Source organism: Artibeus jamaicensis, unplaced genomic scaffold, assembly GCF_021234435.1.
Source record: "Artibeus jamaicensis isolate MK-2021 breed Jamaican fruit bat unplaced genomic scaffold, CSHL_Jam_final contig_388, whole genome shotgun sequence".
Taxonomy (NCBI): domain Eukaryota; kingdom Metazoa; phylum Chordata; class Mammalia; order Chiroptera; family Phyllostomidae; genus Artibeus; species Artibeus jamaicensis.
In genome coordinates, this window is record NW_026521813.1 from 8,182,035 (window position 1) to 8,209,929 (window position 27,895).

At 38.5% G+C, this 27,895-nt stretch overlaps 1 protein-coding gene and 1 pseudogene across 2 annotated transcripts in view; both read right to left on the reverse strand.

Moving 5' to 3' along the window:
* The window catches only part of LOC119042663 (proteasomal ubiquitin receptor ADRM1-like), a 29,043-nt pseudogene extending 21,511 nt beyond the window's left edge, over positions 1 to 7,532 (reverse strand).
* PRIM2 (DNA primase subunit 2) overlaps positions 1 to 27,895 on the reverse strand; it is a 283,700-nt gene that overhangs the window by 214,153 nt on the left and 41,652 nt on the right. For both annotated transcript variants that reach the window (XM_053665011.1, XM_053665012.1), the window contains exons 6-7: positions 20,911 to 21,000; positions 18,041 to 18,178 (exon numbers count right to left, since the gene is read on the reverse strand). In XM_053665011.1, coding sequence (XP_053520986.1) covers positions 18,041 to 18,178; positions 20,911 to 21,000 — 228 coding nt within the window. The remainder of the gene's footprint in view (positions 1 to 18,040; positions 18,179 to 20,910; positions 21,001 to 27,895) is intronic.

The window sequence follows — 27,895 nt, forward strand, 5'->3', positions numbered from 1 at the left end:
TAATCTGCATATATTACTAATCAAAGGACAGTGTGTAATATGTGATTCTAATCTTCACTGTACTTAGTCTTCTAAGAATGTGCTGCCAATCTGTAACACAGGACAAAAACCCATACTCCTGCTTCAACTAGTTTTTATTCTGCTCTGCTTGATGGGTTTTCTTGAATAGTCATGGGGAAAAGTATCTCTGACTCTTAAGAGTGTGAAATCAGGATAAGGGATACTTAAATGAATTGAAGCCCAGATGCTGAATTAAAAGCCCTATTGTGAAGCATTTAGTAACAAAATGTCAGTTTCAATGCCTCAGATGCCAAGGGTGGTCATAAAGAGAAACACTAAACACAGTTAAAGCAAACAAATTAATAACAGCAAAGATAACCGACACTGTTCCTTTAAGGGACACACACGCACATGCACACCTCTGGGGGTGGGGTTTGAACAATTTCCAGAGGATGACCTAGAAAAGAGAACAGCCTGCAGTACATATAAAGGACAAAAACAGTTTTTCACTAACAAAGCTTACAAAACCTTGAGGGTATTATGCTAAGTGAAATAAGTCCAACAGAGAAAGATAAATACCATATGACTTCACACATGTGGAATCTAAAAAAATAAATTAAGTAGAAAAACAAAACTCATACAGAGAATAGATAAGTGGTTGTCAGAAAGGAGGGCGCTCGGGAAGGGCAAGATGGGTGAAGGGGGTAAAGAGGTACACACCTCCAGTCAGAGAATAAATACGTCACGGTGACGTGGTGCATGACACAGTGGCTATAGTTAATAATACTATATTACATACGAAAGTTGCTAAAAGAGTAAATCTTAAAAGTTCTCATTACAAGAGAAAAAAATTGTAACTCTGTACGGTGACTAGACTTCCTGTGGTGACCATTTCCCAGGACATACAAATATTGAATCGCTATGTTCTAATGCCTGAAACTAGTATAATGATATATCTGAATTCTACCTCATTTTTTAAAAAACAGAACCTCTTAAGATTAAAAAGGAGCTTATAGTAGAAACAGCAAAGATATAATAATTCCTCCTAATTCTTAAAGTGTTCTCTACCAAAAGTATGATATAATCAACATTTGGATATTTCTTTGGTGAAGAATTAGAAATTTATATAAAAACAGACACTATCTAAACTGAAGATAAAACTTATCCATTGGGACTAAGATACTTTAAAATTAAACTACCTATTATTTCTAGATGCATCTTCCCAGAAGCTGCTGATCTTTGTTACCATAATATTGTGACAAACTAGCAGAGTCATGATGAAAAAGTTTAAAAAATAAAATTGGAGAATATATGCAAATATGAGTATGCATTTACACAAGGAACCATGGATTCATGTCCAAACTACATGAATTAAGTATAAAATGTGTTGAAATATTCTAGAAACATAATAAACAATGAACCAAGAGTAAAACTGAGTAGTTTCTGACACTATAATATGAAACCTTAAAAGTTCCACAACCTGATTTTTAAAAGATAACTTACAATATTCTATTTAACACTAAATTTTATTGTGAAATAAAAGAGTAGGCTCAAATATATGATACTCTCAGAAGTTAAGAACTTATTGAAGCAAAATAAACGTCAAATTGTTGGCTAGTCAAATATCAAGTACCACGCATAGATTTTTTTTTATTCATTCATGGATTATGTACTTTTAGCAAGGGTACATGCAAAAATTACAAGTTGAACTAGAGGAATCATAAATTATATGTGGGCACAAAAACATGACAAAAATTGCTGTGATCCAGCACTAAAAACTACAGAAGATCATCACCAGAAGCAGAAAAAGGGGGTTTCCACAGATGCAAGACAGCGCACAGCGCTCCCTCACGGGACACTCACCTCCCGTGAAACTCAGGACCACGTAGTTTCCCCACATGTGAAACTGCAGTGTTTTCAAAAGTCACTTAATTACATCTTCAACACTTTAAAATACGCTGTAGATTATCATTTCTTCTCCCTTTATACTTCTACAAAACCCCAATAAAATCTGACTTGTTTATCCTCAATTTACTTTCTCAAAGTATTTATTATGCAGTAGTGTCTGCAGAGGCACATTTTGTTCACCTCCTTGACTAAACTGCATACCCTGCTGGGCCAGATTCAAACTCTAAAGATACGGTGGCCAGGCTTCCCCCTAGTGCGGCTCTTACTATATTTATATTTCTTTAAAAATATTAATGATATATTTATTAAGATCTTGTTATATGATTAACGATATACATATTTGATATGTTACATTTAATATACTATAATATATCATACATAGGGGTAAAAATAGGTTACAGTTGTATGTGAAACAGTTTACTCCTGTATTATTATTTATTAATTATTGTATTATTTATTTGTATAACTGTAAACCTGCTTTGCCCACCCCTGTGTATTATGTGATAATACATTGTCACATATATATTAATTCATAATTTATTATAATATTATATATATTTATAATTCTTTCAAGGCAATTTCAAAAAACAGCTGAGGATCACTGGAAGATGAATTGGCAGGTCCACACTTTCTAAGCACTTCCTATATGCCAAATACTAATGCAACACAGAGTTCCAAAATATAATAATACAGTAGGCTACAAAGCCCAAAAGCAATTCCTTGAACTTATATACTGAACAACTGTTTCTGTATTTCTCACATTATTTTTATTAAGGTATATTAACATAAGCACCTCATGTTATTCCACTCAAAATGAGTGTTACTTACTAATAAGCTCCTCCGCACCTCACCCTCCCAGCTCTTCATGCCTGGCCTTGCTTTACCACTAAGAGAAATTTTAACAAAACACAAGGAAAAGAGAAGAGACACATAACCAGAAATATGGCTGAAGAGTTAAGAGGTACCAAAAGAGAAAAGTGCATTTCCAAAGACTATATTAGACTCATACTGAAGAAAGAGAATTTAGTTTTATTTTATAAAGAGCACAGGTGGTCTGAGTACTGTTTACTCAAAGACACTGCAATTCAAATGAAATAAACTATCTCAAAGGGATATGCATGTTCCTTAGCCAAGATATGGAATCAACCTAAATATCCACTGACAAATGAATGGATAAAAATATATATGTATAAACACATACACACAAACACACACAGGAATATTATTCAGCCTTTAGGGAAAAAAGGTGAATCCTGCCACTTGCAACAAATGGATACACCTTGAGGGTTTTGTGCTAAGTGAAAAAAGCCAGACAAATAATGCATGGTCTTACATGTGCGCTCTTTAAAAAAAAGAAAAGAAAGAACAAATTCATAGTAACAGAGATTGGAATGGTGATTATCAAAGACTGAGGACTGGAGAAAAAGAAAGATGAAAAGAAATAAAGTAGAATGGTGGTTGCCAAGAGCTGAGAAGGGAAACATGGGAGTTATTTTTTAATAGGACAGAGTTTCAGTTTTGCAAGATGAAGAGAGCTCTGGAGACGGGAGGTGGCAGTGGCTGCGTGACAATGTGAGCTGCTAACTACCACTGCACTGTACACTGAAAAATGGTTAAGACAGTAAGTTTTGTTACGTGTATTTTACCACAATAATAAAATCAGGAAAAAAATATGGAGAAGAGAAGCTAAGACACAAGGCTCTGAGCTGAAAGATCATGGCATATATTAGTGATAATAAGAAGATTAGTATAGGAAACATAAGACACAGGGTGGGTAGGTTGTAGGGTGAGTAGAGAAAGTGGGAATGAGGATACAAAGAGTTTAACTGAGACAGAGGGTTTGAACAGTAAAAATATTTACGGCAGCCAAGTGTCTGCAGCCAAGGCTAAGCTCATATAAAATTTGTCAGACACACACACAAACACAAAGACAGCACAAGTCCCTGTTCTGAAACAACAATGAATTAAGGGACCTCAGTCAATGGAGCAACCTAACATGACAGAATCATGAAAAAAGGAACTTATTTTTACAGTGAAAATATACTTATTAGATAACATATAGCTAAGGGCTACTTTGTCACCTGCCAGGCACATAGGCCCCACAAAGTGAATGACAATAATAACTTTTCATTTGTTCCAACATCTTCCACTGTCTGCAGACTTTTCCTTTACACAGGTATACAAATTCAGAGGGCTGTAAGTCACATCAAAGGCTGTTTTTCCACCTCCCGTGGCTACTTTCTCCAGCCACAGTTAGTGACTTGGGACAGGAGAGCAGGAAGAATCAGAGACGACCCATTCCCAAGAACATCTGGACAGTGACAACCCCCACTCCACCGCTCCTGAGTAATCAGTCTGGACTTGGTGATCCAAGTGATAAAGATAACACCAATCTAATCATTTCAAAATTCATGCTATAAACAAAACAAAACACAGGCTAGTAACTTATTACTTAGCCCCTACCACATACAAGTCTCACATGGATTCAGCACATTCTTGATTTCCCATTTTCTCTCTCTGAACACAGTTTCTCTCAAAAATAAATCTCAAGCTCCTTTCCCCCAAAGCCTCTCCTCTCTTCACCACTTGTGATCACCAGTCCATTTAGCTGAAGATAAAGGTACGTTCCATTAACTCAGCAGCTATACTGTCACCTCCTAGTACTATCATCCACTATGGAATACAACTCATGCCCACCAGGTACACATTAAGAAAGTCCTCCTCTAATCCATCTACAGGTAAGTACATTTCATCTCACCCAAATTCAGGAGAGCTCACCAATCTTGTGGCAAACCTGCAGCTTTGCTCCTCAATCACCTAATCCCCTGCCTGCCTCTACCAAAGTGGCTGAAGAAGTGAAATATTCATCTACACTCTCCCAAACAAAGGCAGCGAGGAGGCACAGGTTTCAGTCAAACAAAAAATACAGAGCACTTTGCTAGGAAAGAGGAATAGGGGATGAAAATTCTGAGAAAGCATTTGCTCCCCTGATGAAGAGGAGCAGAGGCAGGTGCTCATCCTAAAGAAGGCAGGCAATGGAAGCTAAGCAGCCGGGCATCCTGCAACCCAGTGGCATAGCCAGGAGGGAAGGAACAAGAGGATTTAAGAGACATACCCTGACACTGCTGAGCCACTGCAGTATGGGAAGCAAGCCCCTGTCTCAGGCTGGGTCAGGAAAATAACCCCCACGTCAGTTAAATATCTTAAACAACTTGTTTAAGACATTTCTAAGTGATAAAATCCCCAATTCTACCGTGGCTATGGAGTAAGGGGTTGATTAACACATTTATGCTCATCAACACTGATCCAAAAATGAAAAAGGAAATCATGTTTGTGCCACTTCTTGTAAAGAGGAAAACATCAGGAAAGATCACGAGCAGAGAAACCATGGATGCAATACCATGGCCTAGAATTCTGGCTCAGCCACCAGTACCGTGACCTCAGATAAGCTACTTTACCTTTCGAAGCCTCACTTTCCTCCTCTGCAAAACTCATGTTACTGACCATCTCATAATGCTACAGACAGGATTAAATTGGCAATGCACATTAAAATTTAATAGTGGCTGGCTTACAGTAAGTGCTGACTAGAAACCTGCTTCTATCACCATGACCACAAACACCGTCACCCAGCAGGCCAGTTCTTCAGCTAAATTGGCCAAGTTCAGAGCTTCTTGACCTAAGAAGAATGATTCAGCGCCACATGAAACTGAAAAGGAAAATACAGTTTCAAATTTAGTGTGTGTGTGTGTTTGTACACAAGTGCACACCACCTCAGGCCTAACACACAGTATGCAATTGATATATACTTACTGAAGGAAAAATTCCTTGACCAAAGTGTTAAGAAATGAGAGGAGAAACACACAAAACATTGCAGTCATCAAGGTAAAAAATTAATTTCTATCACTTTCAATACACCATCTTTTTCAGCCATCCTCAAAAAGTAGAGACAATTTCCTTCTTAATATTTTAAACAAAACTGAAAGGTAGTCCAAAGAATTAATGAAAATGTACTTAAAGATTTAAGCTACTTGGGAGAAAAAAAACTATGAATGCAAATTGTTATTCTATCTACCTCTTAGGGATTAAAACTGCCCTGACAAAACCCGAAGCCACGAGTTTGTTTGTTCCTCAAAGACTGAACATTATTGCATCTTCTCTCCATTAGTTCAGCTTTAATAATCACTGCCATAACTGTGGAATTTTTGATGGCATGGTTATAGAAGATAACGCTCTGGTTACCAATCTTGCTTGCTACTCTCTGTTTTCAAATTTACGAGAAAGAAATCTGTCTTCGGTATCTTCTTCCAGCTTCAGTTCTCTATTTTCTAGATCATTACCCCATTCACACCTCCAGTTAGTAAGCTCATTGACATTGTTCACTTAACTGTTTTGCAACTCAACAAATATAATTTGTACATGGACAAAATCATAGTTTCACAAAGGACAACCATGATATTTTTAAGACCAGAGCTTAAGTGCTTTCCGTATTACTAAAGTCTCATAAAAAACAATAAATTATAAAAAACAGCCCTGGCTGGTGTAGCTCAGTGGATTGAGCACAGGCCTGCGAGCCAAAGAATCGCAGTTCAATTCCCAGTCAGGGCACATGCCTGGGTTGCAGGCCAGTTCCCAGCAGGGGACGCACTAGAGGCAACCACACATTGATATTTCTCTCCCTCTCTCCTTCCCTTCCCCTCTAAAGATAAAGAAATAAAATCTTTTAAAAAGCCCTGGCTGGCGTAGCTCAGTGGACTGAGCACGGGCCTATGAAGCAAAGGGTCACTGGTTTGATTCCCAGTCAGGGCACATGCCTGGATTGCAGGCCAGGTCCCCAGTAGGGGACACATAAGAGGCAATCACACACTAATGTTTCTCTCCCTCTCTTTCTCCCTCCCTTCCCCTCTCTCTAAAAATAAATAAATTAAATTAAAAAAAAAAAAACAGAAAGAATTTTAAACAAATAGCAAGAGCCTCATAAAACATTCACTTCTAACCTCAGTGCCTTTTTACATATTTAGGGGAAATCCAACCTGTACATTTACTTATTCTCAATTCTACCATTCCTTGATTATTCCTAGTATCAACCATGATTGCTATCAATTCTGGGGCAATTCTCCTTTGTTATTTTTATTTTTGTTTTGAATGCACACATTACTCTCCCGGAACATGACAGACGCCACCTTCTGCGCCGCTCCGGTGTTAGAATGTCTGCTGCGTACCTGAGTCCACAGGGCTCTCTCTGTGCCACCTGATAAAGACATAAAGTCTTAATAAGAGTTTTTATTCTGAGACACAAGATTTTTCAATGATGTAACTCAGAAGATGGATTCTGCATTCCCTGACAAGTTCCTCAAATATATATGTGCAATTAAATAGACAAGCAGTGAAATTTGAAGGTACAAAACTCGCCTGCCTGAATGGAGCAGGCAGGAAGAGAAATGTCAGGTCTTATTACCAGCCAAGGGTGTGGACGAAGAAGAAACGCAGAGGGAACTTAGTACCAATGAAGAAAAGTCGCAGCGGTCCCATTCTCCACCCCTTACCGCCACCCTCCAAAATGACAAGAGCAAGGGGTTATTCACATCGGAGACAGAGCCCCGTAAAACTGAGCTCAGAGCCGACATTTTCTTTTATCCTCACCCAAGGGCATTTTTTCCATCACTTTTAGAGACAGAAGAAAAAGAGAGGAGGGTAGAGAAACATCCATGACAGCACCATTGGTTGCCTAGCACCCATGCTGGAACACAGGAATTCGACGTGCCCAGACAGGAGATAGTAGGAACTGGGGATCAAACCCACAACCTAGGTATGTGCCCCGACCAGGAATCAAACCTGCAACCTTTGGGTGAGGGGATGCCACTCCAACCAACCGAGTGACACCGGCCGGGGCAGAGTGTACATCTCTATGATCCCCAGACTAAGTTCATCACTCCCTTTTCTCTGCCCCTCTCTATCCAGCGCACACTTCTCTTTTACTGGCCTCACTGTATGACAACAGCTTACTTCTCTCCCCGCTACTGTCCCCTCACACATTCTGAGCACCCTGAATGCTTAACCAGATGCTGGTGACCCAGGGTTTTTGCCTGGCACACATAGTGAATATACAAAAACAGTTACTAAATTGAACCTGAATAAACATCTTTTTCTAAATGACGACCAGCTATCAGGAAAACTGTAAGTGATTTTTACCAAACACTTTGTTTTAATATTCACTCTTTCTCTGGCAGGTAATTACTAAGTATCATAGGCAAAACAGCAGACATGGGTGACTCAATACTGGATGTGGACAAAGTTGGTTTAATTCACACAAAATTTCACTTGGGTTTAAATTCCTCTGTGTTGTGTGTGTATGTCTTGTTCTTGCTCTTTTTCTCATTAACAATAAATCAGAAGACTTTCAGAAAAGAAACTCAAAGGCATATATGTAATCATTACCGTTCACTGTCCAGTCACTGTGAAAAATCACACCCTCAACAGGATCGATCCTGCAACGTTATCCGTACTCCTGGGCCCCCTTGTGCAACATTTCTAAGTTGGAAAACTAACACGTGATGCATCTTTCTTTGTCGTGATTGAATAAATTTTTGCTGTATGAGAGTAGAACTGTCAAAGTGTTGAATTTACCAAGAATCAAAAAAATTTTTTTTCAGTATTCAGGTGTTTCTTAGCAACTGAACCTGCTGATATTTTCTCATCACGAGTAATAGGAATAAAAAAAAATCAGTATTTCAATGCACTCTGGTGTTGATGAAGGCAGTGCAGCTCAGTGAAAAAAACTATAAATAATGTATAAAAATACTAAGTATTTTCTAGTCAATCTAGGCTGAGACTTCTGAAACAGGTAAACATAATTCTTACATACAATAAATAATCTGAGGAATGGGTGTGTTCTACACTGGAGTGTGGATGAATCTTATCTTTTCTGTCATTGGGGTCAGGGGTGCTGAGGACACAAAGGTGACCACAAAAATTGTAACCTAAGAACTACTCTGGAGAGTCAGTTCAACCATGAAGAATGAAGCTGCTATTTTAAAGTACTCGTAGCTAGAGTTTAAACCTGGTTTAAATTTGGTTTACGCAGCATCATAAATTTTTAACAAAGTATCAAACTCACATCTCACAAACCCCAGAGAAAAACTGTCGAAGAGTAATAATTCAAACTACTGCAGCTAACTGTAGTAATTCTTCACAAGTATTTTGAGACCATCAACATTTGCAATTGAGATTTCAGAAATATTCTGCATTTACAGCACTTCACACACATTATCAGGTACCTCACTCCTTTACAAATAGTACACTGAAGTGCAACCCCATTTAACTTTAGTTTTCTCAACTGACATGGAGAATACAAACCTGCCATTCTCACAAGGTAATTCATCAGATTCCGAGCACCTACTCTTCACGAGCCACCGTACAGCGTCAGAGATCACAAAGATGAATACGGCACAACTCTACCCGGAGAACCTTACATTAAACATGTCGTGGAAACCCGCTACAGGGAGGGTGCATCAGAGAAAAGTAGTAGAGAGGTGGAGGTGCTGGGCTGGGGGAGAGGTAACAAACTTCCGTAGTAAAAAGGGCACCGAAAACTCAAGGAGCTATGCAAGCCCTGGTCCTTCACTTAGCAGCCGTGTGTGTTTTGGTAAGCCTTCTGGGGTTGCACTTTCAAGGGCAAATGAAGAGGCCTGCCTGGTTTACTGAGTACCCGGTATAACAGAAGGCTAATAAACCCTACCATACATAATAGAACAAGCAAGCACGTCCACTGATATACAAACCCAGAGTCTGCATTCTAGTTGGCAAGCAAGGTAACACACAAATGATACCCAACTCTAAGATCCTTCCCTGTAAAAATTCTCTAGGTGCTAACATTTGCTAGCAGCTGAAAAGCCAAGAACTTGAGATAAGTTACTCATTAAAATTCTTGCCACCAATATTTTCCCTAAACGCAAAATGCAGAACTGTACTGAGCACTAAAGAAAGAAATAAGTGAAAAAATCAAAACCTCTTAAAATATGCTCATGAACTAGCCCCTTCAAATGAACACCTAAGAAATATATAGAATCACAGCATTTTTAAAGCAATTTCATATACATTATTGATTTGTTTCAATGAATGAAATTTGTTCTACCAAAAAACTAGAATATTTCCCTAAATTAGAAAAATAACTTTTATTCAATCCTATTCTGTGATTGGTGCCAAAAGCCTCACATTCTAAAATGAAATACGTAAGGTGAAAGATGCCAAGACGCACATATCATCACCTGTTCATTTGTGGTATCTTCTGATACCACAAGTATCACTACATACCCCTGACCCCCACATTCAACCTCGAAATATTCAATTTGATATTTGGTCTTCTTCTCTTTTTATTCTTTACTCCTTAGAAATTGCATCTACTAGTTTGGCTATAATTTTCACAACCATGTGGTGAGTCCAAAATCTATCTCTTAATCTCTAAGAGATTAAGCACTCTTCTGAGTTTCAATCCAAACTTACCAGGATGCCCAACTAACTCAATAAACTCGACAGGCCCAATACCAAAACCATTTTCTCCCCCAAACAGTACTCACAACCCTGTTGCTGAAACGCATCTCCAAGAGCCCCATGCTTTCAGCACCCAACCATTGAGCTCTACTGCTCTCTGCAAACCATTCGTCTCCCTATCACCAAATCATTTATTTTTTTAAACATAAACTACTTTAATGCAGTAAAATTTTTTATATATGTCCAAAGTTGGACAAATAATAAGAATTCAGTTTGATGAATTTTCACAGCAGATACATCCATGTAACCTCCAAATAAATAAAAAAAAACTGAATACTGACATTTAGAGTAGTATCTATAATTCAGCTAAAATCGATATTATATATTGTGAGACACTGGGGTTAAGATAATGTATAAAGCCTTGTAGACACCACTACAGTCACGGCATAAAATATTTCTGATACAGTAGGCAGTCAGACACACATGAACAGAGTAAGGATGATAAGCCAGGAACAGAGGTCACCAAGGCGAAAGGCCCAGGTGCCTAGCAATGGGCAAACTACAGGGTGGGACTTCACCTCCAGATGGCCTTTCATCCCCTGGCTTATCACTGGTCATATGGATAGACCCCCTCAGAGGAGGAACAAGAGGGCTCGTGTATCTCCTCAGGGCCAAGGTCGCCATTGACTGGGTGGCACCAGGGCAGGGGGTCATTAGTTCTCATAGCTGGTCCTGATGTCAGCCACAGTGTCACCTGCCCAGCCGTGCTGCTCTTCTGGGCCTGGAGCTGAAATATAAGTGAGGCCCAGATGTTATATCCAGTTTGACCAAAACTCTGTCTCTGTGGTCAACAGACCTGAGGCTTTGTTCCTGAGATTATTTGACTCGGGTCAGAACCTCCTTGTCTTGAAGGCTTAATGCTTAAGGGAGTGGTTGTATAAGGGTTTACACGGGAGTCACATCATTTGAGGTTAGCCAAATGATTTAAAGCAAATGTCAACTCTATCTCTAAAAGTTTCCTGAACTCAGGTGACACAACTCTCAGGACACACCCACTTTCTCCCTAGTCACTGAGTCCTTTAGGTACATGTTAGCTCTCCCTACGAGACATCCCATCTCACAAATTTCCCATTTCCCATAGGCACTGTGCAGTAAACCTGACATATGTCCAAGAAATGTGTGTTGAATGGACAACAAATTACAAACTGTACATTATAAAGCGCTTAACAAACCAATACCTCACAAGCAGAGCAACGATCAAGTTTTGTTTAGCATCCTCAGTCAACAAACATCTCAAAGTGGAAACAAGCATGTATGTTTCTCCCCCAAAATGAGTCATTTCTTCCTGTTAAGTTCATGCTTTCAAATGCAATGTTTTGTGTTTCCTACAGATTGGTATGATGGGAAAATTAAACAAGCTGGAGCCTGGTAGCAAAGGTGGGGAGAAGATGTGATATCCACAATTTCCATATTGATGGATTAGCTGTAGCCCTGACTAGTTCATTGCAACCACTTCAAAATAGCATTAAAAAAAATCAGGAAGCAGTATTAGAAAAGGCATATCAATCAATCTAAACCCCATGAAAATCAACTAGACACAAATAAAGCAAATAAAATTCCTATATGATTCCAAAGTAAGTCAACTATTCAACAAAATAATTATATTTAACCACAGCTTAAGGAACTGAACTGAACACTGCTTTTAAAAAGAAGATAACAGATTTAAGAGGGGTCCAAGTTCTTTACACATAAAAATTACTTGATCAAGTGTCTAAAAAGAAACATTTTCCAGAGCGACAAATACTTGGTGAACCATAGACTCAACTAGAATTCCAAAAATGTGAAAAAGAAAATCCTTTTGTAAAAAAAGAAAATCCTTAATTTCTCTGTGACTCCAAGAGCTGCTTACTTGCCTGTCAATCATTTCCTTGAGAACTCAAACTACTTCCTTCTACATCTAAATTAAAATGTATAGATATTCCCAGTCAGGGCACATGCCAGGGTTGCAGGCAGGTTCCCTGCAGGCCAGTTCCGAGCAGGGGACGCACGAAAGGCAACCATACATTGATGTTTCTCTCCCTCTCTCCTTCCCTTCCCCTCTAAGGATAAATAAATAAAATCTTTAAAAAAAAAAAATGTATAGATACATGTTCTGAAAGTCTGGTTTTTAAAGTCTTACCAGAGCCTCTTAAGAATAAGTCTCACAAAGTAAAATTTGTCATACTACGTGAGAAAAAAAAGACAATTTGCCTTAAAGAAACAGCTACAATTTAAGAAGCTGTCCATTTTCTCAAAACGAAGCCTTTCTGCTGCTTAATGACAGAATGGAAGTGCGAGGAACCTCCAGCTCAGTGTGGGCCCGCTCTTTCCTCCCCGACACACCACACCCTTCCCACGTGACCTCACGGTCTCACAGCTGCACACTCTCCTTCCCAGAAACCCAAACTTCCAAATCTAACCGCGTACTTGCTGACTCTATCTGGATGACCAATAAGCATCTCCCACTTAACATGGTCAAAACAGAACTCTTGACTTTATTTTATATATTTTTCTCTCAGTCTTCAGCATCTTGGTAAAAAGGCATCACCCTCTAATCAGTTATTCAGGCCAAAATCTAGGACGTGGTAACAGAGTGTTCTGGAATACAGAGTCATAAACCAGAGTGCACGAATTCATGCCCTGCTCTGCTTTCACTACCTGTGCAAAGATATTATAAGCCTCAGAAGGTAATAACGGTATGCACCAGATGGGGTTACTATGAAGATTAAATGTATTAATTCATGTCAAATATTTAGAACAGCACCTGACGAATATTAAATTTTCATTGAGTTTAAGGTACCATTGTTATTACTCTCCTGATTCCTCTTTGTCTCTCACTCCCAGTCTACCGTGTCAACAATACTTCAACAACACAACTGAAATCCATTTGCTTCTCTCACAGGTTTCCACTCAATTACAAGCCACCATCCAGATTAATGTGATAAACTCCCAAACTAGTTTTTCTTTTTTTCCTCCTCACTGAGGGCATGCTTACTGATTTTAGAGAGAAGGAAAGAGGGGGAGAGAGAGAGGATGGGAAACATTGATCAGCTGTCTCTCATACACACCCAACTGGGGACTGAAGCCATGACTTAGGGCATGTGCTCTGACCAGTAATCGAACCTGCCACACCTTTTGGTTTGTGGAATGACATTCCGACCAACTGAACCACTGTATACCCACCAAAGTGATTTTCAAGAAGCAGCTGCAGTCCTCTATTTAAAATATAAGTCAGATCTCATCACTCCCTTACTCGAAACCATCTAATGATTTTCAAGGACACTAAGCTAAAACCCAAACTCTTTACCCCGGTTTATATAAAGGTCTACATCTCGGCTTTCTGGTCTCATCTTGTACTACTCTCTGCTAACTCACGACACTTCAGCTACACTGGCCTTTTTAATTCTGCAAGAATGCCAAGATTCCCTCCTTGGGGCCTTTGCATTAGTGACTTTTCCTGCCCAGAACGCACTTTCCTCTATATTTGTTCAGCGGGCTCCTTCATATCATAAACAATATTGCTATTGTTTATGTCTTTAGTAATTGTCTATCTCCCAATAGAATATAAGCTTTATTAAAAAAAGAAATTTCATCTGTCCTGTTAAATACTGTGTCCCTAGTACCCAATACATGGGTGAACAAATAAAAAGTTATTGAAAAAATAAACTATTAACTGAAGGAACTGGCTAAAGCTTCTAAAACTGGTATGTGAAGCAAGAATATATCCTTCCCTCGTTCTTTCCATAACTGGTCATCAATGTATTGCATCTCAGCTCCAAATTCACCTTTTTTGCCTGCTCTGTAACTGGACCCTAATATAATTTCCTTCCAATATTTTCTCAGAGTGTGAAGATCTAAATTTCCTAATAATACAACTCCTTCCAAAGAAACAGTTACCATCAAAAGATCTTCAGAATTACAATTAGGAAACCTGATATTCAATTATGGCCCCAGCAAAAACCTTGGATAAATTACTTAGCCTCTCAGAGCCACATTTTCCTCATCTGTATAATGCACATTAAACCTCTGTCTCTCTCAGAGGCTAATGGAAGGAACAAATGCACAAACAGCAAACTGTGGACAAGTAGAGGTTATTATCATTCAGTACCTATCAGTCCAACAAAATTTTACTGAGCGCTGCTCCTATGGGCTAGATGCTACACTAGAGGAAGTTTTCATTAAGGCAGCTCTTTACTCTCAAAAAGCTTATATTCTAGTTGAGGGCAGAAACACACAATTGGAAAAATTTCACCATAGGTCATGTGGTGAGTGTTACGGGAGCACAAAGGAGAGATACTTAACGCAATCTCGAGGCTTAGAGAAGGCTCGCTGGAGAAAGTGAGGCCACAGCTGAGTCTCAAAAGAACAGCATGATGAGAAAAGAGTTCTCGTCAAATGTGAAGGTAATGGCCACCTTCCACTAGTCCCAGAGCATGTTCAAAAGCCAGATTGATTACATTATCATCAAAACCCCAGGGTCACAGGCTGAGAGCAAACTTGAAGATAACACTTGGAATAAAGCCTTCACCAACTCAGACTTTCCCAGCCCCATTTATTCCATCCTCTACCACTACTAAAATACACTTTTTTCATATTTAGGGCAATTTTTCTCATCATACTAGAATATTTCCATTCACAGGGCTGAAATTTTTCAGTTACATACTCCAAGGCAAAAATCTTCCTTGTGAGAAAGGACAGTATTAAGAGACCATGGCTGTAGGTTTAGCTTTTTCCTCCACGGTAGCCCTGAACAGAAATGCCCTCCCTTCCTTCCAGCTCCTTCCCACAGCTGTCGGGACAGGTTCCCAGGCAACAGACTCCACCAGCTCTCCTGAATGATAAAGCAAAGAGTTCTCTAGACAACCTCTCCACCAGACCTGGCCTTGACCTATCCAGGACAAAGCCAAGCAGTGCCTGAAGCAGCAAGTCACAGCCCCTCTTCCACCAAATCTAATGACACTGAGGCCAGAGCTCCCCACAACCCTTGGCAAAAAGGACAAGTTCAGCAAGTCTGAATCCACTGAAGCAGAACCTGAAATACCCTGTACTCGACAATTCCAATCCTCCACACAGAGTCCAGAGAAATGTGTTTTCCAAAGATGTCCTAGAATGTTCAGAGCAGCAGTATAAGAACCAAAAGAAAGGAAACAAAACTCAAATGTACATCGACAAGAGAATAGGTAAATAAACTGTTAAATAAAGTCCATCAAAATTGGGATGAATCAAAATCAAGTGTCTCCTGATAGTATGCAATGAAAATATACCCTCACTTCTGTGATATTCCTGCTTAAGATGTATAACATGCATCTAAACATGCAAAAACATCAGATAAACCCAAATTAAGAGGTGTTCTATAAAGCAACTAGCCTATAGTCTTCAAAACTAACAAAGTTGTGAAAGTCAAGAAAACACTAAACACCCGTTCCAGGCTGAAGGAGAGAGAAAAGGCAGTAACTAAGTAACACCTGTGGTTTAGGACAGACACAGGGCATGACCGAGAGAACTGGTGAAACCTGGAAGGTGCTCGGGGATTAGTGGTAGTCACATATCAATGCTGCTTTCCTTATTTTGATAGCTGAACTGTGGTTATGGGGAAGGACGTCCCTGTTTGCAGGTATTACACTCTAGGGCAGCAGTCCCCAACTTAGTGCCACCAAGGACTGGGTTCCTGGAAAGTGGGGGGTTGCGGATGGGGAGACAGCAGGCAGGGCTCTGGAGGGAAGCGGGGCCACGAAGTGGAGCTCAGGCCAGCTTCGCTCACTGCCGGGTTCCTAACAGGCCACCGACTGGGGGTGGGGAGGTGAGGTTTGGGGACCCCTGCACTAAAGTACTGGGAGTGAGGAGACATAAGGCTGGGAACTTATTCGCAAGTGATTTAGGGAAAAACAGTATTGTTTATAACTTTTAACTTCTCTGAAACTTTGTGATTATTTCAAAATTCTAAAAGACCATTTTAAAATTTCTTCTAGTATGTTGGAAGGAGGATAGAATGAGCAGGAGGGAGGCACAAAGCTTAAGTGCTGGAAAAAATAAATGTATTACTACCTTAGGAACTCATAGAGCTTTAGCCTTAATCTCCATATATTTAGATCCCCCATCTTCTGCCCAAAATTAGAAGGGAAAAAATTTTGCAAAGATCTGCCGCATACCCTTCTTCGTACATTACATTGTCAGGAAGATAAGCGGCAGAGCGAACACACCTGTGCCCACTGTTATTAGCAAGGAAAGCTTTTTTCAGAAGCCCCCAAACAACTTCTCGTATTTTCAGCCAGAAGGACATTGTATCACGTGCACAACCCCACAATCCGGAACGGAGGAAGAAACCACTGGATGGGCCCCAGGATGATACCACAGTCCAGAAGCTTTCTCAAATACCTGCTGGTACTTTTGGTTGTAATGGGAACCGGGAGGCACTACTGACATTTGGAGGATTAGAGCCAGGGATACCCAATATCCCGGAAAGTATACGGCCATTTCACATATGTCAAAAAGCAAAATGAGGGAACAAAACCAATAATAATAAAACAAGGAGAATGGCCAACCAGTGGGCAGATATGTGTCTGTTACAGAGATTGCTAGTAGTGATAGATACTATCTTTACCTGTAAACAGATTACGGCACAGGGCAAATCACAAGACAAGGAAAGAAACTGTAAAAACAACACTACTGAGGATTAAAAAAATAAGATTAGCGAGGGAGAACAAATATTAACAGTTATTAAACACCTATTGTGCTAGGCATTTTCATAAACTACTCTATTTAATAAAACCAGAGTTAACATTTTGGTCTTCCCAAATGCTAATAGAGCTGAATTACACATGCTTAATTAACCCAGGAGAGTCAATAATAAAAATGAACTACACCAAAAAAAATTACAATTTTTAACTAAAAAGGAAAAGTTACTTATGATGTAATCAGTGTAGCTTAAAAAGAACCTTATCACATACCTTTGCAGTTCTCTTCTGCATTAAGTACCAAAACATATAAAAACAACTAGACTTACGTTAGAGCATAACACTGGAAAATATAGATATCTTTAAGATGTTACACTTGAGTGTAACACCTTCAACAAAATCTCTTACAAAACAGTGCTCGCACTATTTATTCGACACACTAACACCAATTTCACTCAGCAGCGGGCTGTCTGTTGCAGCACTATCATGTCACTGTTGTTAGTACTTAATGTACAGACTTTCTTCTCCATTGTCCTCTACTAACACAAAATGCCAATTTAGAACAAAATTTCAGGGTTCCATCCACCTCAGACCATTCTAATTGTGAAGGGTCTTATAAGAAATTCATCTCCAAGCAAAGAGACACGACCTTGAAGAAAACCAGAGGCCACCCACGAATTAATCAGCTCTCCATTAGTATTACTAAGAGAAAAAAAATATATAGGAAAACTAACTATGGATAGGAACAAATAAAAACCTGGCACTTTAGAATTACCAATACAACATTATAAGCAATTTGAGTATCATTATGAAAATTAAATTTTTCCTTAAGAAGTAAAGAACAAAACTAGCAAGGGTGTCTCATCAAAAATGTGAATGTGGAAATAGAGTGAATATGAAAGTGAATATGGTAACAAAGTGAAAATACTTACTGCCAAAGCCTTGGACAGTTTGGTTCTAAATTCATTCAGAATGATTGCCACGATGTCCTTAAGTGGTACGTAAGCAAAGCCACCTTCCAAATACACTTTTCTTCCTCGGAACAAGTCCAGAGCATCAGCAAAAGGGATCTGAAATCAGGATGAAATGGGAAAAATAAGCAATATCTGTCATTTTGAAATCCTCCCAAGTCTTCATATGTACCAAGTCCAAATTAAATTTTTCCTATGAGAAAGTCAATAATCCCAGCCAACCAGAAAGAAAAAAAATCTATTTACATATTTTAATCAATTTAAAAGTATACAATTAGCATTACAAACAAGTAGCAGTCTAAAACCATGTTTGTTTCAGGTAGATGTTTTGAAAAATAATAAATCAAGCTAAATGCTTTCTTTTTACTTACCACATAAGTGCACAAATTACAGTCCCCAGGATTTCAAGGCCCCGCCCCCAGCCCTCTGCACACACTGTACTCCACTCGTGTGACATATTCCACGTTTTATTCGACAACAAGCAGCATCCTAATTTGCACACAATACATTCAGTGCTGAAAATTACTAACAAGTGAACACAAATTCCTTCACCTATGTTCCATTCTTTCTCTAGAGAAATAGTCTTCAAAAGCTAATCTCATATGGTATTTGTCTTTCAACACCTGGCTTACCATATGATCTCACCTTTAACAGGAAGCTAAACAACAAAACAAACAAACAAGCAAAATAAAAACAAAGACACTGAAATAAAGAACAGGGGGACAGTGACCAGAGGGGAGAGGGGAGGGAATTTCAGGGGGAAAAGGGGAAGGATTTACAGGAACTAGTATAAAGGACACATGGACAACAACTAAGGGGGGTGGAAATGGGAGGGAGGTGGGGAGCACTGGGGGGTAGTGAGCTGGGATGGGAGTAAAAGACAGAAAACTGCACTTGAACAATAATTAAAATTTTTTTTTAATTTTTTAAAGAAAAGTATAAGAACCAAAATGACATTTTGTAGACTATTTCTGAGTTCAAAAAGACTTTGGCACAAAAACAATGTTTAAGAATCAAAAGAAAGGCTTGTAAAAAAAAAAATAGCTAATCTCATAATAAGAAATAATAATAAGCAGTTTTTCTATTAAATATTTGCCAGTATTTTAAAAAAACCAATACTAGTCTGCATAAATTTTTAAAGCCCTATAAACTATACTAAAATTTTAAGCTATCATCACAATATATTAGTATTCTCCAATAGTTTTTCTCCTTCGTAAAAATACGGTAAAAAATTATGTTAAAAAATTGCTGATTCACCCAAGTTTTAGGGAAATGCTAATTCTTCACACCCACCATGCTTCAATATATCCAATGACATCACACAATGAATAAATAGATTATGTGAGTCTGACAGTTAATTACTTTACAGATTTCTAGGACAGTGACATGGCCCATGTCCTGAAGCAGGTCGTCACTGCGTTGAGAAGACAAGACGGACACGCCGGGGAACTCAAACAGCTCTCCCGGGTAGTGGTACGTTTGTGCTCCATCCCAAACAGGGAAGTTACACAGGACACATCAGAGGGGCGGGAAGAGGCTTTATGTCAATCATCCAGGCAAGAAAAGGAGGCAGTGTTTGGAAATGTGAGCTTTTCATCCAAGTTCTGTTACTTACTAGACTACAATTTCAGTACATTTAATGAATGCTTCTAAACCTCAGTGGGCAAACCTATAAAACCAGGACAGGGCGGGAAGAGACAGTCTACACTAGGGGTGTCTAACCTCTTGGTGTCTCTGGCCCACACTGGAAGAAGAAGAGTTGTATTAGGCACCAAGTAAAATACACAAACACTGTGGAAAACTGATGAGCCAAAAAAGGTTTTAAGGAAATTTACGAGTTTGTGATGGGGGCCGCATTCAGTCATCCTGGGCCGCATGCGGCACAGAAGACGCTGGTTGGACACTCTGGTGCTGATTCTCCTGGGTTTCTGAGCTCTAAAATCCATGATCCTAGCTTACTAGGGTGTTCACAATGGACATAAAATGCCTAAGCAGAAGCAAAAAATGATTATCAACAAAGAATAACGGGAAATGTGTGATGTGGGAGGGATAAATACACATTCCCAAACTCAAAGTTTGGAAGGCTGACTGAACAACGGTCTGACTTGTAGAAGCAGGGAGGTCTGAATGGGAGCTAATGTGGAGGCAGGATTTTAAACTACTGGCACTCGACAGTAATAAAGAGTATATTCTTGTCAAAGGAAACTGGGGGTAGGGGAGTTGCAGTTACCAAATTTTAAAATGAATTTCAGCTTTCCCCTCTTCCCCTTCTGGAACTATTTAGTCCAAAAAAACATTTAATGGATTCAAGTAAAGCAGGTATCTGTGCTAAGGAACAGAGAACAGCAGAGGCAACCCGTGCATGATGCTGGGACCTGGGTGGGGCGAAGAAGGTCTGGCCACAGGAGAGCATGTGTGACAGCCCAAGTGGAATGCAACCACGTTCACACGGGAAGTTGGGACAAGTGTGCAGTCAGAGCCCAACAACAGCAAAGAGGGCTTCCACGCAGAGCAGTCATCCAGAACAGGCAGGGACAGGAGTGTCCTTGCAGGGGGCAGCCCAGCAGGCAGTATAAAAGCCTGAGCACTGTGAGAAGAGAATTCCCTTTGGAGAAAGGCCCGCAGGGAGTCAGAGCCCAGGCAGGACATGGTGGTGCCTGTGGAGGCCAGATGCCCAACACAGAATGCTGGCTCACTCCTACCTGGGTGAAGAGGAAAGGCATGCGGCACAGGGGAAGGGAGGCTATACACACACGGGTCCATTAAATACATGTACAGAGCTCAGTGTGATACATTTAACAGCCTAGACAGTATTTTAAAACTTTACATACCTTATAAACTAACTCCGGCACAGTCCCACCTAAACTGGGTGATGAAACAATAATATCCTTTTGTCGGAGACTTTTCTCTTCATCACTTATCTAAATAAAACAAAACATATTTTAAATCACTCAAAAAAGTGAGTCTTCACCCAGTTTCTATACAATACTTTCCTGTTCTGGTGAAGATTTTATATTTCTATAAAATTTTTTAAACCTGGATGTTTCAAATCATTCCTAATATGATTACCAAATCATTATTGTCATTAATGAAGGCAAATATAAAAGAAAATTTAAATTCAATATACTTTCAGATTTCTACTCTGCCAATTTCTGATGACATAAACCAAAAGAACAATAACAGAAAAAAAGAGAGTACTATGATATTAAAAAATTACAATAAAAACTCAGGTTAATATAGTCTGAAAATGAGCATTATCCCAATTCAAGAGTTATGTTAATTTATTAAAATACCTATTTGCAGTCAAGAATGATTTAACTATTTCTCAATTTTCTACACAACTCCAAACTTAAAATACTAGTTTTGCTAAAAACAACTGTAATTCTATTATCTCAGACTAATTGTGGTTTTAAAGAGTGATATATCTAACTAGATAAAAATTATAAACTTTTATGCAGCAAAATAAAAGATCTGCAGATTAAGGCCAAATATAAAAGACAAACCGCAGGAAGTATTTTCATCACTGGATATCTGAGTTACTCTCAACAAGCCCTTTAGAAGTTAGGCATAAATACTCGTAATTCAAAAGTAAACTACAGCCACTATTCATGTAAGTGAAAATAATAAAAGTAAATTAAAATAATAATGTCATGTTGTTTTCTACCTGTCAAAGGGCAAAAGTTAGAAAATCCAGGGTACACAGTGTTGGGACAATCTCTGCGAAAGGCACTTGGACAAAACGTATCAGGAAGTGGTAAAACACACAGACAGTAACAATTTACTTCTAGGGTGTTAATCTTCAGTAAACAACAGGACAAGCACACAAATAGGAGCAATTTTTCTACATCACAATACTGTTTGTAATATTAAGAAAATACAAATGTTCAAGAACAGGTACTTGGTTTTTAAAAATTGCAGTAGATCTTATTTCAGTAGAGCAAGCTACATTATTCAGAACAACCTCTCACAGAAATCAAAGAAAAAACACTGAAGAAATTTTTAAAAGCATTTTCTTTACAGCACAGAAGACTAATATACAAAGTCAGGCCCAGAAGAAGGATGGTATCTAACTTCATTCTAGCTCCGTGGAGACCCTCCTGCTCAAATGCCATGGTCATTTAGAAAAAAAACCCAAGCCTTGAACTGGTTTTAAGGTGGTCCCCGACTCATGCCCCACCCGACGCCTGGCAGAAGCAAACTCAAATCCTCTCTGGAGCAAAGTACATTCACGGCATGCCTAAAATGACTCCTGCAAATATATATTCAAACACAATGTCAACTATAATGCATTTTATATAACAAGGCACACAATAAAACATCAGTTCAGTAGTAAAAAACAAAAAAAATAGACTCAAAGCACACAGGTGTATAAAGAAATAAAAGACAAGTGTGATGACAGCTATATGAATAGGACACTATAAAAACTTATTTGAGAAAGGAAGGAAGGAAGGAAGGAAGGAAGGAAGGAAGGAAGGAAGGAAGGAAGGAAGGAAGGAAGGAAGGAAGGAAGGAAGGGAGGAAGGGAAGGAAACAAAGAACTAATAGAAACACAAAACAACTCAGGAACCAGAATTAAATATTCAATGGAATCATAAACACCTTAAGTTTCAGGTAATGTGGATGAAGTAATTTAGACCAAACCATCCACATCACACTTCCCACAGGTTACTTAGCAATTGCCAGGCTGACAGCCAAGGCCTGTCATTTAAAGCCCACTTTTATTGTGCTCATTCTGGGGAGGCAGCTTCAAAGAAACTCTGTCCAAAGTGGATCAACTATCCCCTACTCTCTAGGGCCCCTGAAGGATTTAGGTGGGGGAGGACCAGAAGTTCATCAGCCATCATATGGATCAGTCCAGTTCCCAAGTATCTAGTGGGCCAGGGACCTCGGATTATGGATTTAACTGAAGTGGTCCTGGACTGTCAGCGCCCCCAGACCCATGAGAGAAACAAGTGAAAACTCTTATGGAGAAAGCTGTATCCCTCTGAGGCCTCAACGTAGCCCTCCACACCCCATCCCCAGGACACAAAGACAAAGCACACAGGGATCAAGACTCGTGAATGAGAACCAGATAGGGAAGACCAAACGTGAGCATAAGGAATGGAAAAGAAACAAAACTGTCATCCTTCACAGATTATAAGGCCAATATCCTTAGAAAAGTCAGAAGAATCCACAGATAAATTATTATACCTGTTGACCTCATTAGTCAATGTTTCCAGATATAAGGTCAAATGTAGAAAAACCAATCCTATTTCTGTATGCCAGCAGCCAACTACAATAATGGAATTTTTTTAAGGTACCACTTACAACAAAACTAAAGCTATCAAGCACCGAGAAATAAATCTAACAAATGATGAGGAAGCCCTCCACAAAGATACTGTAACTTTACTGAAGGAAATGGGAGAAAACCTAAATATAGATAATCCATAAACATGCACCAGAAAACTTAGTATTATAAATGTACCAATTCTCCTCAAATTGATCTATAGAGTCAGTACACTCTCAAACAAAATCACAATGGCTTTTGTGTATGTCTGTGTCTGTGTGTGAACATTTACAAGTTGGTTCTAAAGTGTATACAGATATGCAAAAGGCTAAGAATAGCCAAGACAAAAATAAGAAACAATCAATCCAAGAAAAATAAGAAAAAGATATGAATAGGCATTTTACAAAATGATAAAATTCAAAGGATCAGTAAGTCTATGAAAAGATGTCATTAGGTAAGTGCAAACTAAAACCATAGTAGAAAGTCAATTACATGATACTACACAGCAGTGAGAATGGTTAACATTAAAAATGGGGAAAAAATGTTGGTGAGGGTGTGGAAGAACTGCAACACCCATTATTGGGGGGAGTATAAACAGTACACCCACTTGGGAAAAAAGATCTGGCAGTTGCTTTGAAGATTAAAAATATCTGTCCCTATGACCTACCAATCCCACTCCTAGGTATTTACCCAAGAAAAATGAAAGCACATGACCATAAAAAGACTTCTATGATTCCATTTATTTGAAGTTTTAGATCAGGCAAAAGTGAATAGTAGAAAAAGACTAGAGTAGCAGTTACGTCTGTGAGAGCCAAGACAGATTTGTTGAGGTGGGGCATGAGGAAACTTTCACATGGTAACACTCTGAGTCTTCTTATAAGTTTAAGTTGCACAAGTTTATACATTTGTCAGGATTCAAGAATTGGGTATACTTAAGATTTGGGCATTTCATTGTGTTGGGTTAGCGATCAGGTTCATCTGTTTTTTTCTGGAAGATGGCTCTAGTAGCACTTACTTGTCTTTAACTTCATTTGAAACAATGTTGTTAGACTGTATTGTGACAGCTGTCATATAAGTGCGCATTTAAAAAATAAAAATTCGTTAATGTGCAGCCATTTTAAGAGTGAAGATGGAATAAGCAACATTTTTGGCATATTATTCTTTATTATTTTAAGAAAGGTAAAAATACAACTGAAACTCGCAAAAAAGAGATCTGTGCCCTGGCTGGTGTGGCTCAGTGTATTGAGCGCTGGCCTGTGAACCAAAGGGTTGCTGGTTTGATTCCCAGTCAGAGCACATGCCTGGGTTACAGGCCAAGTCCCCAGTAGGGGGCACACGAGAGGCAACCACACATTGATGTTTCTCTCTTTCTCCCTCCCTCTCTCTAAAAAATAAACAACATTTTTAAAAAAGATTTGTGCAGTGTATGGTAAAGGTGCTGTGACTGATCAAACGTGTCATGTGGTTTGCAAAGTTGGAAAAAAAAGAAATTTGGAAAAAACAGGCAAGAATCTAGAGCAATGGAACTCTCATAACCTACTGACAAGAGTATATTTGGTATAACTACTTTAGAAAATGTGGAATTATCTCAGGAGTTGAAGGTAAATATACCCTATAACCTGGCAATTTTAGTCCTAAGTATATACATCAAAACACATAAGCAAACTTTTTTCTAGACAAGGCCAAATAGTTATTAATATGTTAGGCTTTGCAAGCCATAAGGTCTCTGTCACAAGTTCATAGTTTTCTGTTGCAGCAGAAAAATAGCGGAAAATAGCCATATGTAAATAAATGGACACAGCTGTGTTACAATAAAACTTTATTTATAAGCTCTGAAATTTATATTTCATATAATTTTCCTGTGCCAAAAAATGTTATTTTCCTCTTAATGTTTTTTCAACTATTTAAAAATGTAAGGGAGGGATAAAAATTAAATAAATACCAAATAAAATAAAATATAAAAACCAGCCTTAGTTTGCAGGCCATGCAAAAACAGGCAGCAGCCAGAATTTGGCCCATGTCCACATTCTGCTGACCCTTTCCCTAGAGCAATGAACTCCAAACTATAATATTCACAAGAATCACCTGCAAGGCCTAATAAAACACAAATTACTTGGCACCAGCCCTACAGTTTCTGATTCATAAATATGTAGTGGGTCCCAAGAATTGGCATTTCTAACAAGTTTCCAAGTGATGGGAATGTTCCAGTTCTCAGACCAATGCCATAAAGCAACATACAAACAAGTAAACGTGAACAAGCATTATTCATGTAACCATAAGGTAACATTATTCACAATGGACAAACAATGGAAAATCAAAGATCTATCAAAAGCAGAATTAATAACTGTGGGTATATTCAATATAAAATATAGCATAACAACAAAAACAATATAACATCACACAATGTATATAATCTGAAATATATATTAAGCAAAATAATCCATGAACAAAATAAAATATACCTGACTGTTCCATTTATATAATGGTTTGTTTTAATACAAAAAATTATACAGTTTAGGAATGAATACTCAGGTCAACTAAAGAAAAAATGTAAGGAAGTGGTTACCACCATGTCAGACTAGCGGTTTCCTCTGGAAGAGAGAATGGAAGGCGGGCTCAGAGGGGCAGAGAGAGGCATCTCAAGGGGAACAGCAGTGCTTCACCCCTCACCTGAATGACAGCTAGACTGACGTTCACTCAGTAATCATCTCCGAAATGGTGTATTTTTATACTATACTCTTTTCTAGATACGTTTATACTTAAAAGGTATAAACATAACCTTATCACTTAAAAGGTTAAAAAATAAATAGTATTATCATAAAATATGTATTCAGTAAAATTCTTAAATTATGGAAATGTATGATTACTGTCATAATGCTGTTAGGTGAAAGTACATTAATACGGTTAGGTGCAGGAAGTAAAATAAATCTTTTAAGAGATTCCAAGTATGTGTTTGTGTATAACTTTATTCCTAGAAAAAGTCGACACTGTCTAATTTTGGGTAAAGGGACCACACATAATTTCTATTTTCTTCTTTACAGATGCACTTATTTCATTACCTTTATCCCTTAGATATTTCATGTTCTGGATAGTATTATAAATGATATTTCCCCATTTCAATTTCTAATTGTTCACTGCTTTCTTGCATATCATTTTAATGTTCATTTATTTAAAAATTAAAGAGCCCTGACTGGTGTGGCTCAGTTGATTGGAGCATCATCCCATAGACCAAGGGTTGCGGGTTTGATACCTGATCAGGGCACATGCGCTGGGCTTAACCTCCAATCCAGGCACGTGCAAGTGCAGACGTGTGCAAGTGCGGGCATGTGCAGTCCCCGGTCCAGCCATGTACAAGAGGCAGCCAATCGAGGCTTTTCTCTCACATCGATGTTTCTCTCCCTCCCTTCTTCTCACCCTTTTATCCCTTCCTCTTTCTCTACAAGTAATTTTTTAAAAGTCCTCAAGTAAGGATAAAAAAAATTTTTAAATAAAATTAAAGATAATGTTGACTAGCTTAAGTCCAAAAGTATTAGTGACACTGTAGAATCTCCACTTTTGACATACCTAGTGATTCCCACATTTATCCAAATCTACTGAGTCAAAGACTTCTGTTTCTTACTAGTAGTATTAATTAAGCATTTCTTTCTCTGTTTTCCATAGAAGGTAGAAATACAATAGAAAATGAAAAATACAACAGACTTTCAAATGCATTTTCAGGAACAAAAATCCTTCTTCAAAGAAAATCTTGCTTGGAAAGATTTTGTATTGCAAAGACTAGAAAAGAAAACTACTCTGGTTGAAGCCAGGGCAGGCCCAAAGCGCTGCCTGTTCAGCCCACCGTCCCTCCATCCCAGCCCTTCTGTGGCCCGTTTTTCTAAAGGGCACATTCGGGAAAACCCCAACAAGATACTTAAGCAATTGCACAAACAATAACAGAAAGACAATGAGAGAAGTAAACTAAGGTAGATTATTAAAGAATGCAATAAGCTTTTCTTTCACTAAAATGTACCCAAAAAAGAAAAATAGTAATATCTAGCCTTGATTAGATTAGAAATAATGGGTAAAATTCTAAGGAATGCAATGTATTTCCAAACCATTCATCCAAAGTAACCAGGCGCATTCCCAAATCACATGACGGCAATCTAAATTACCAGTCATTTCCTGCATTCTAGCCTTTCAGTAAATACTGTTTTCCCTTGGTGCATTAAAAAGTTCACCCATTTGTCACACATATTCTAAATTTTCATTCATCTATTTAGTTATAGCCAAGATTTAAATTTCCAAAGAGAATACTCACTGAAAAGTGTAGGGTGATTGTCTGAAACTTTACTAATTAGTGTAAACTGCTATTGACTTATTTCAGAACTTTAAACAATCTTGAGTACTCTCTTCTGCTTTCTAGCTAAAAACCACTGAGAAAAATAGAAGCATACTTCCTCAGACTCCCTTAACGAGGTCACCTACTGCTTGCCTCGAAAAGACTCATTGTCTCAAAGAGCAAGACAAAATTTAAATGGCTTCCTGCTTCTACTAACAAAGCGTCTCATGTA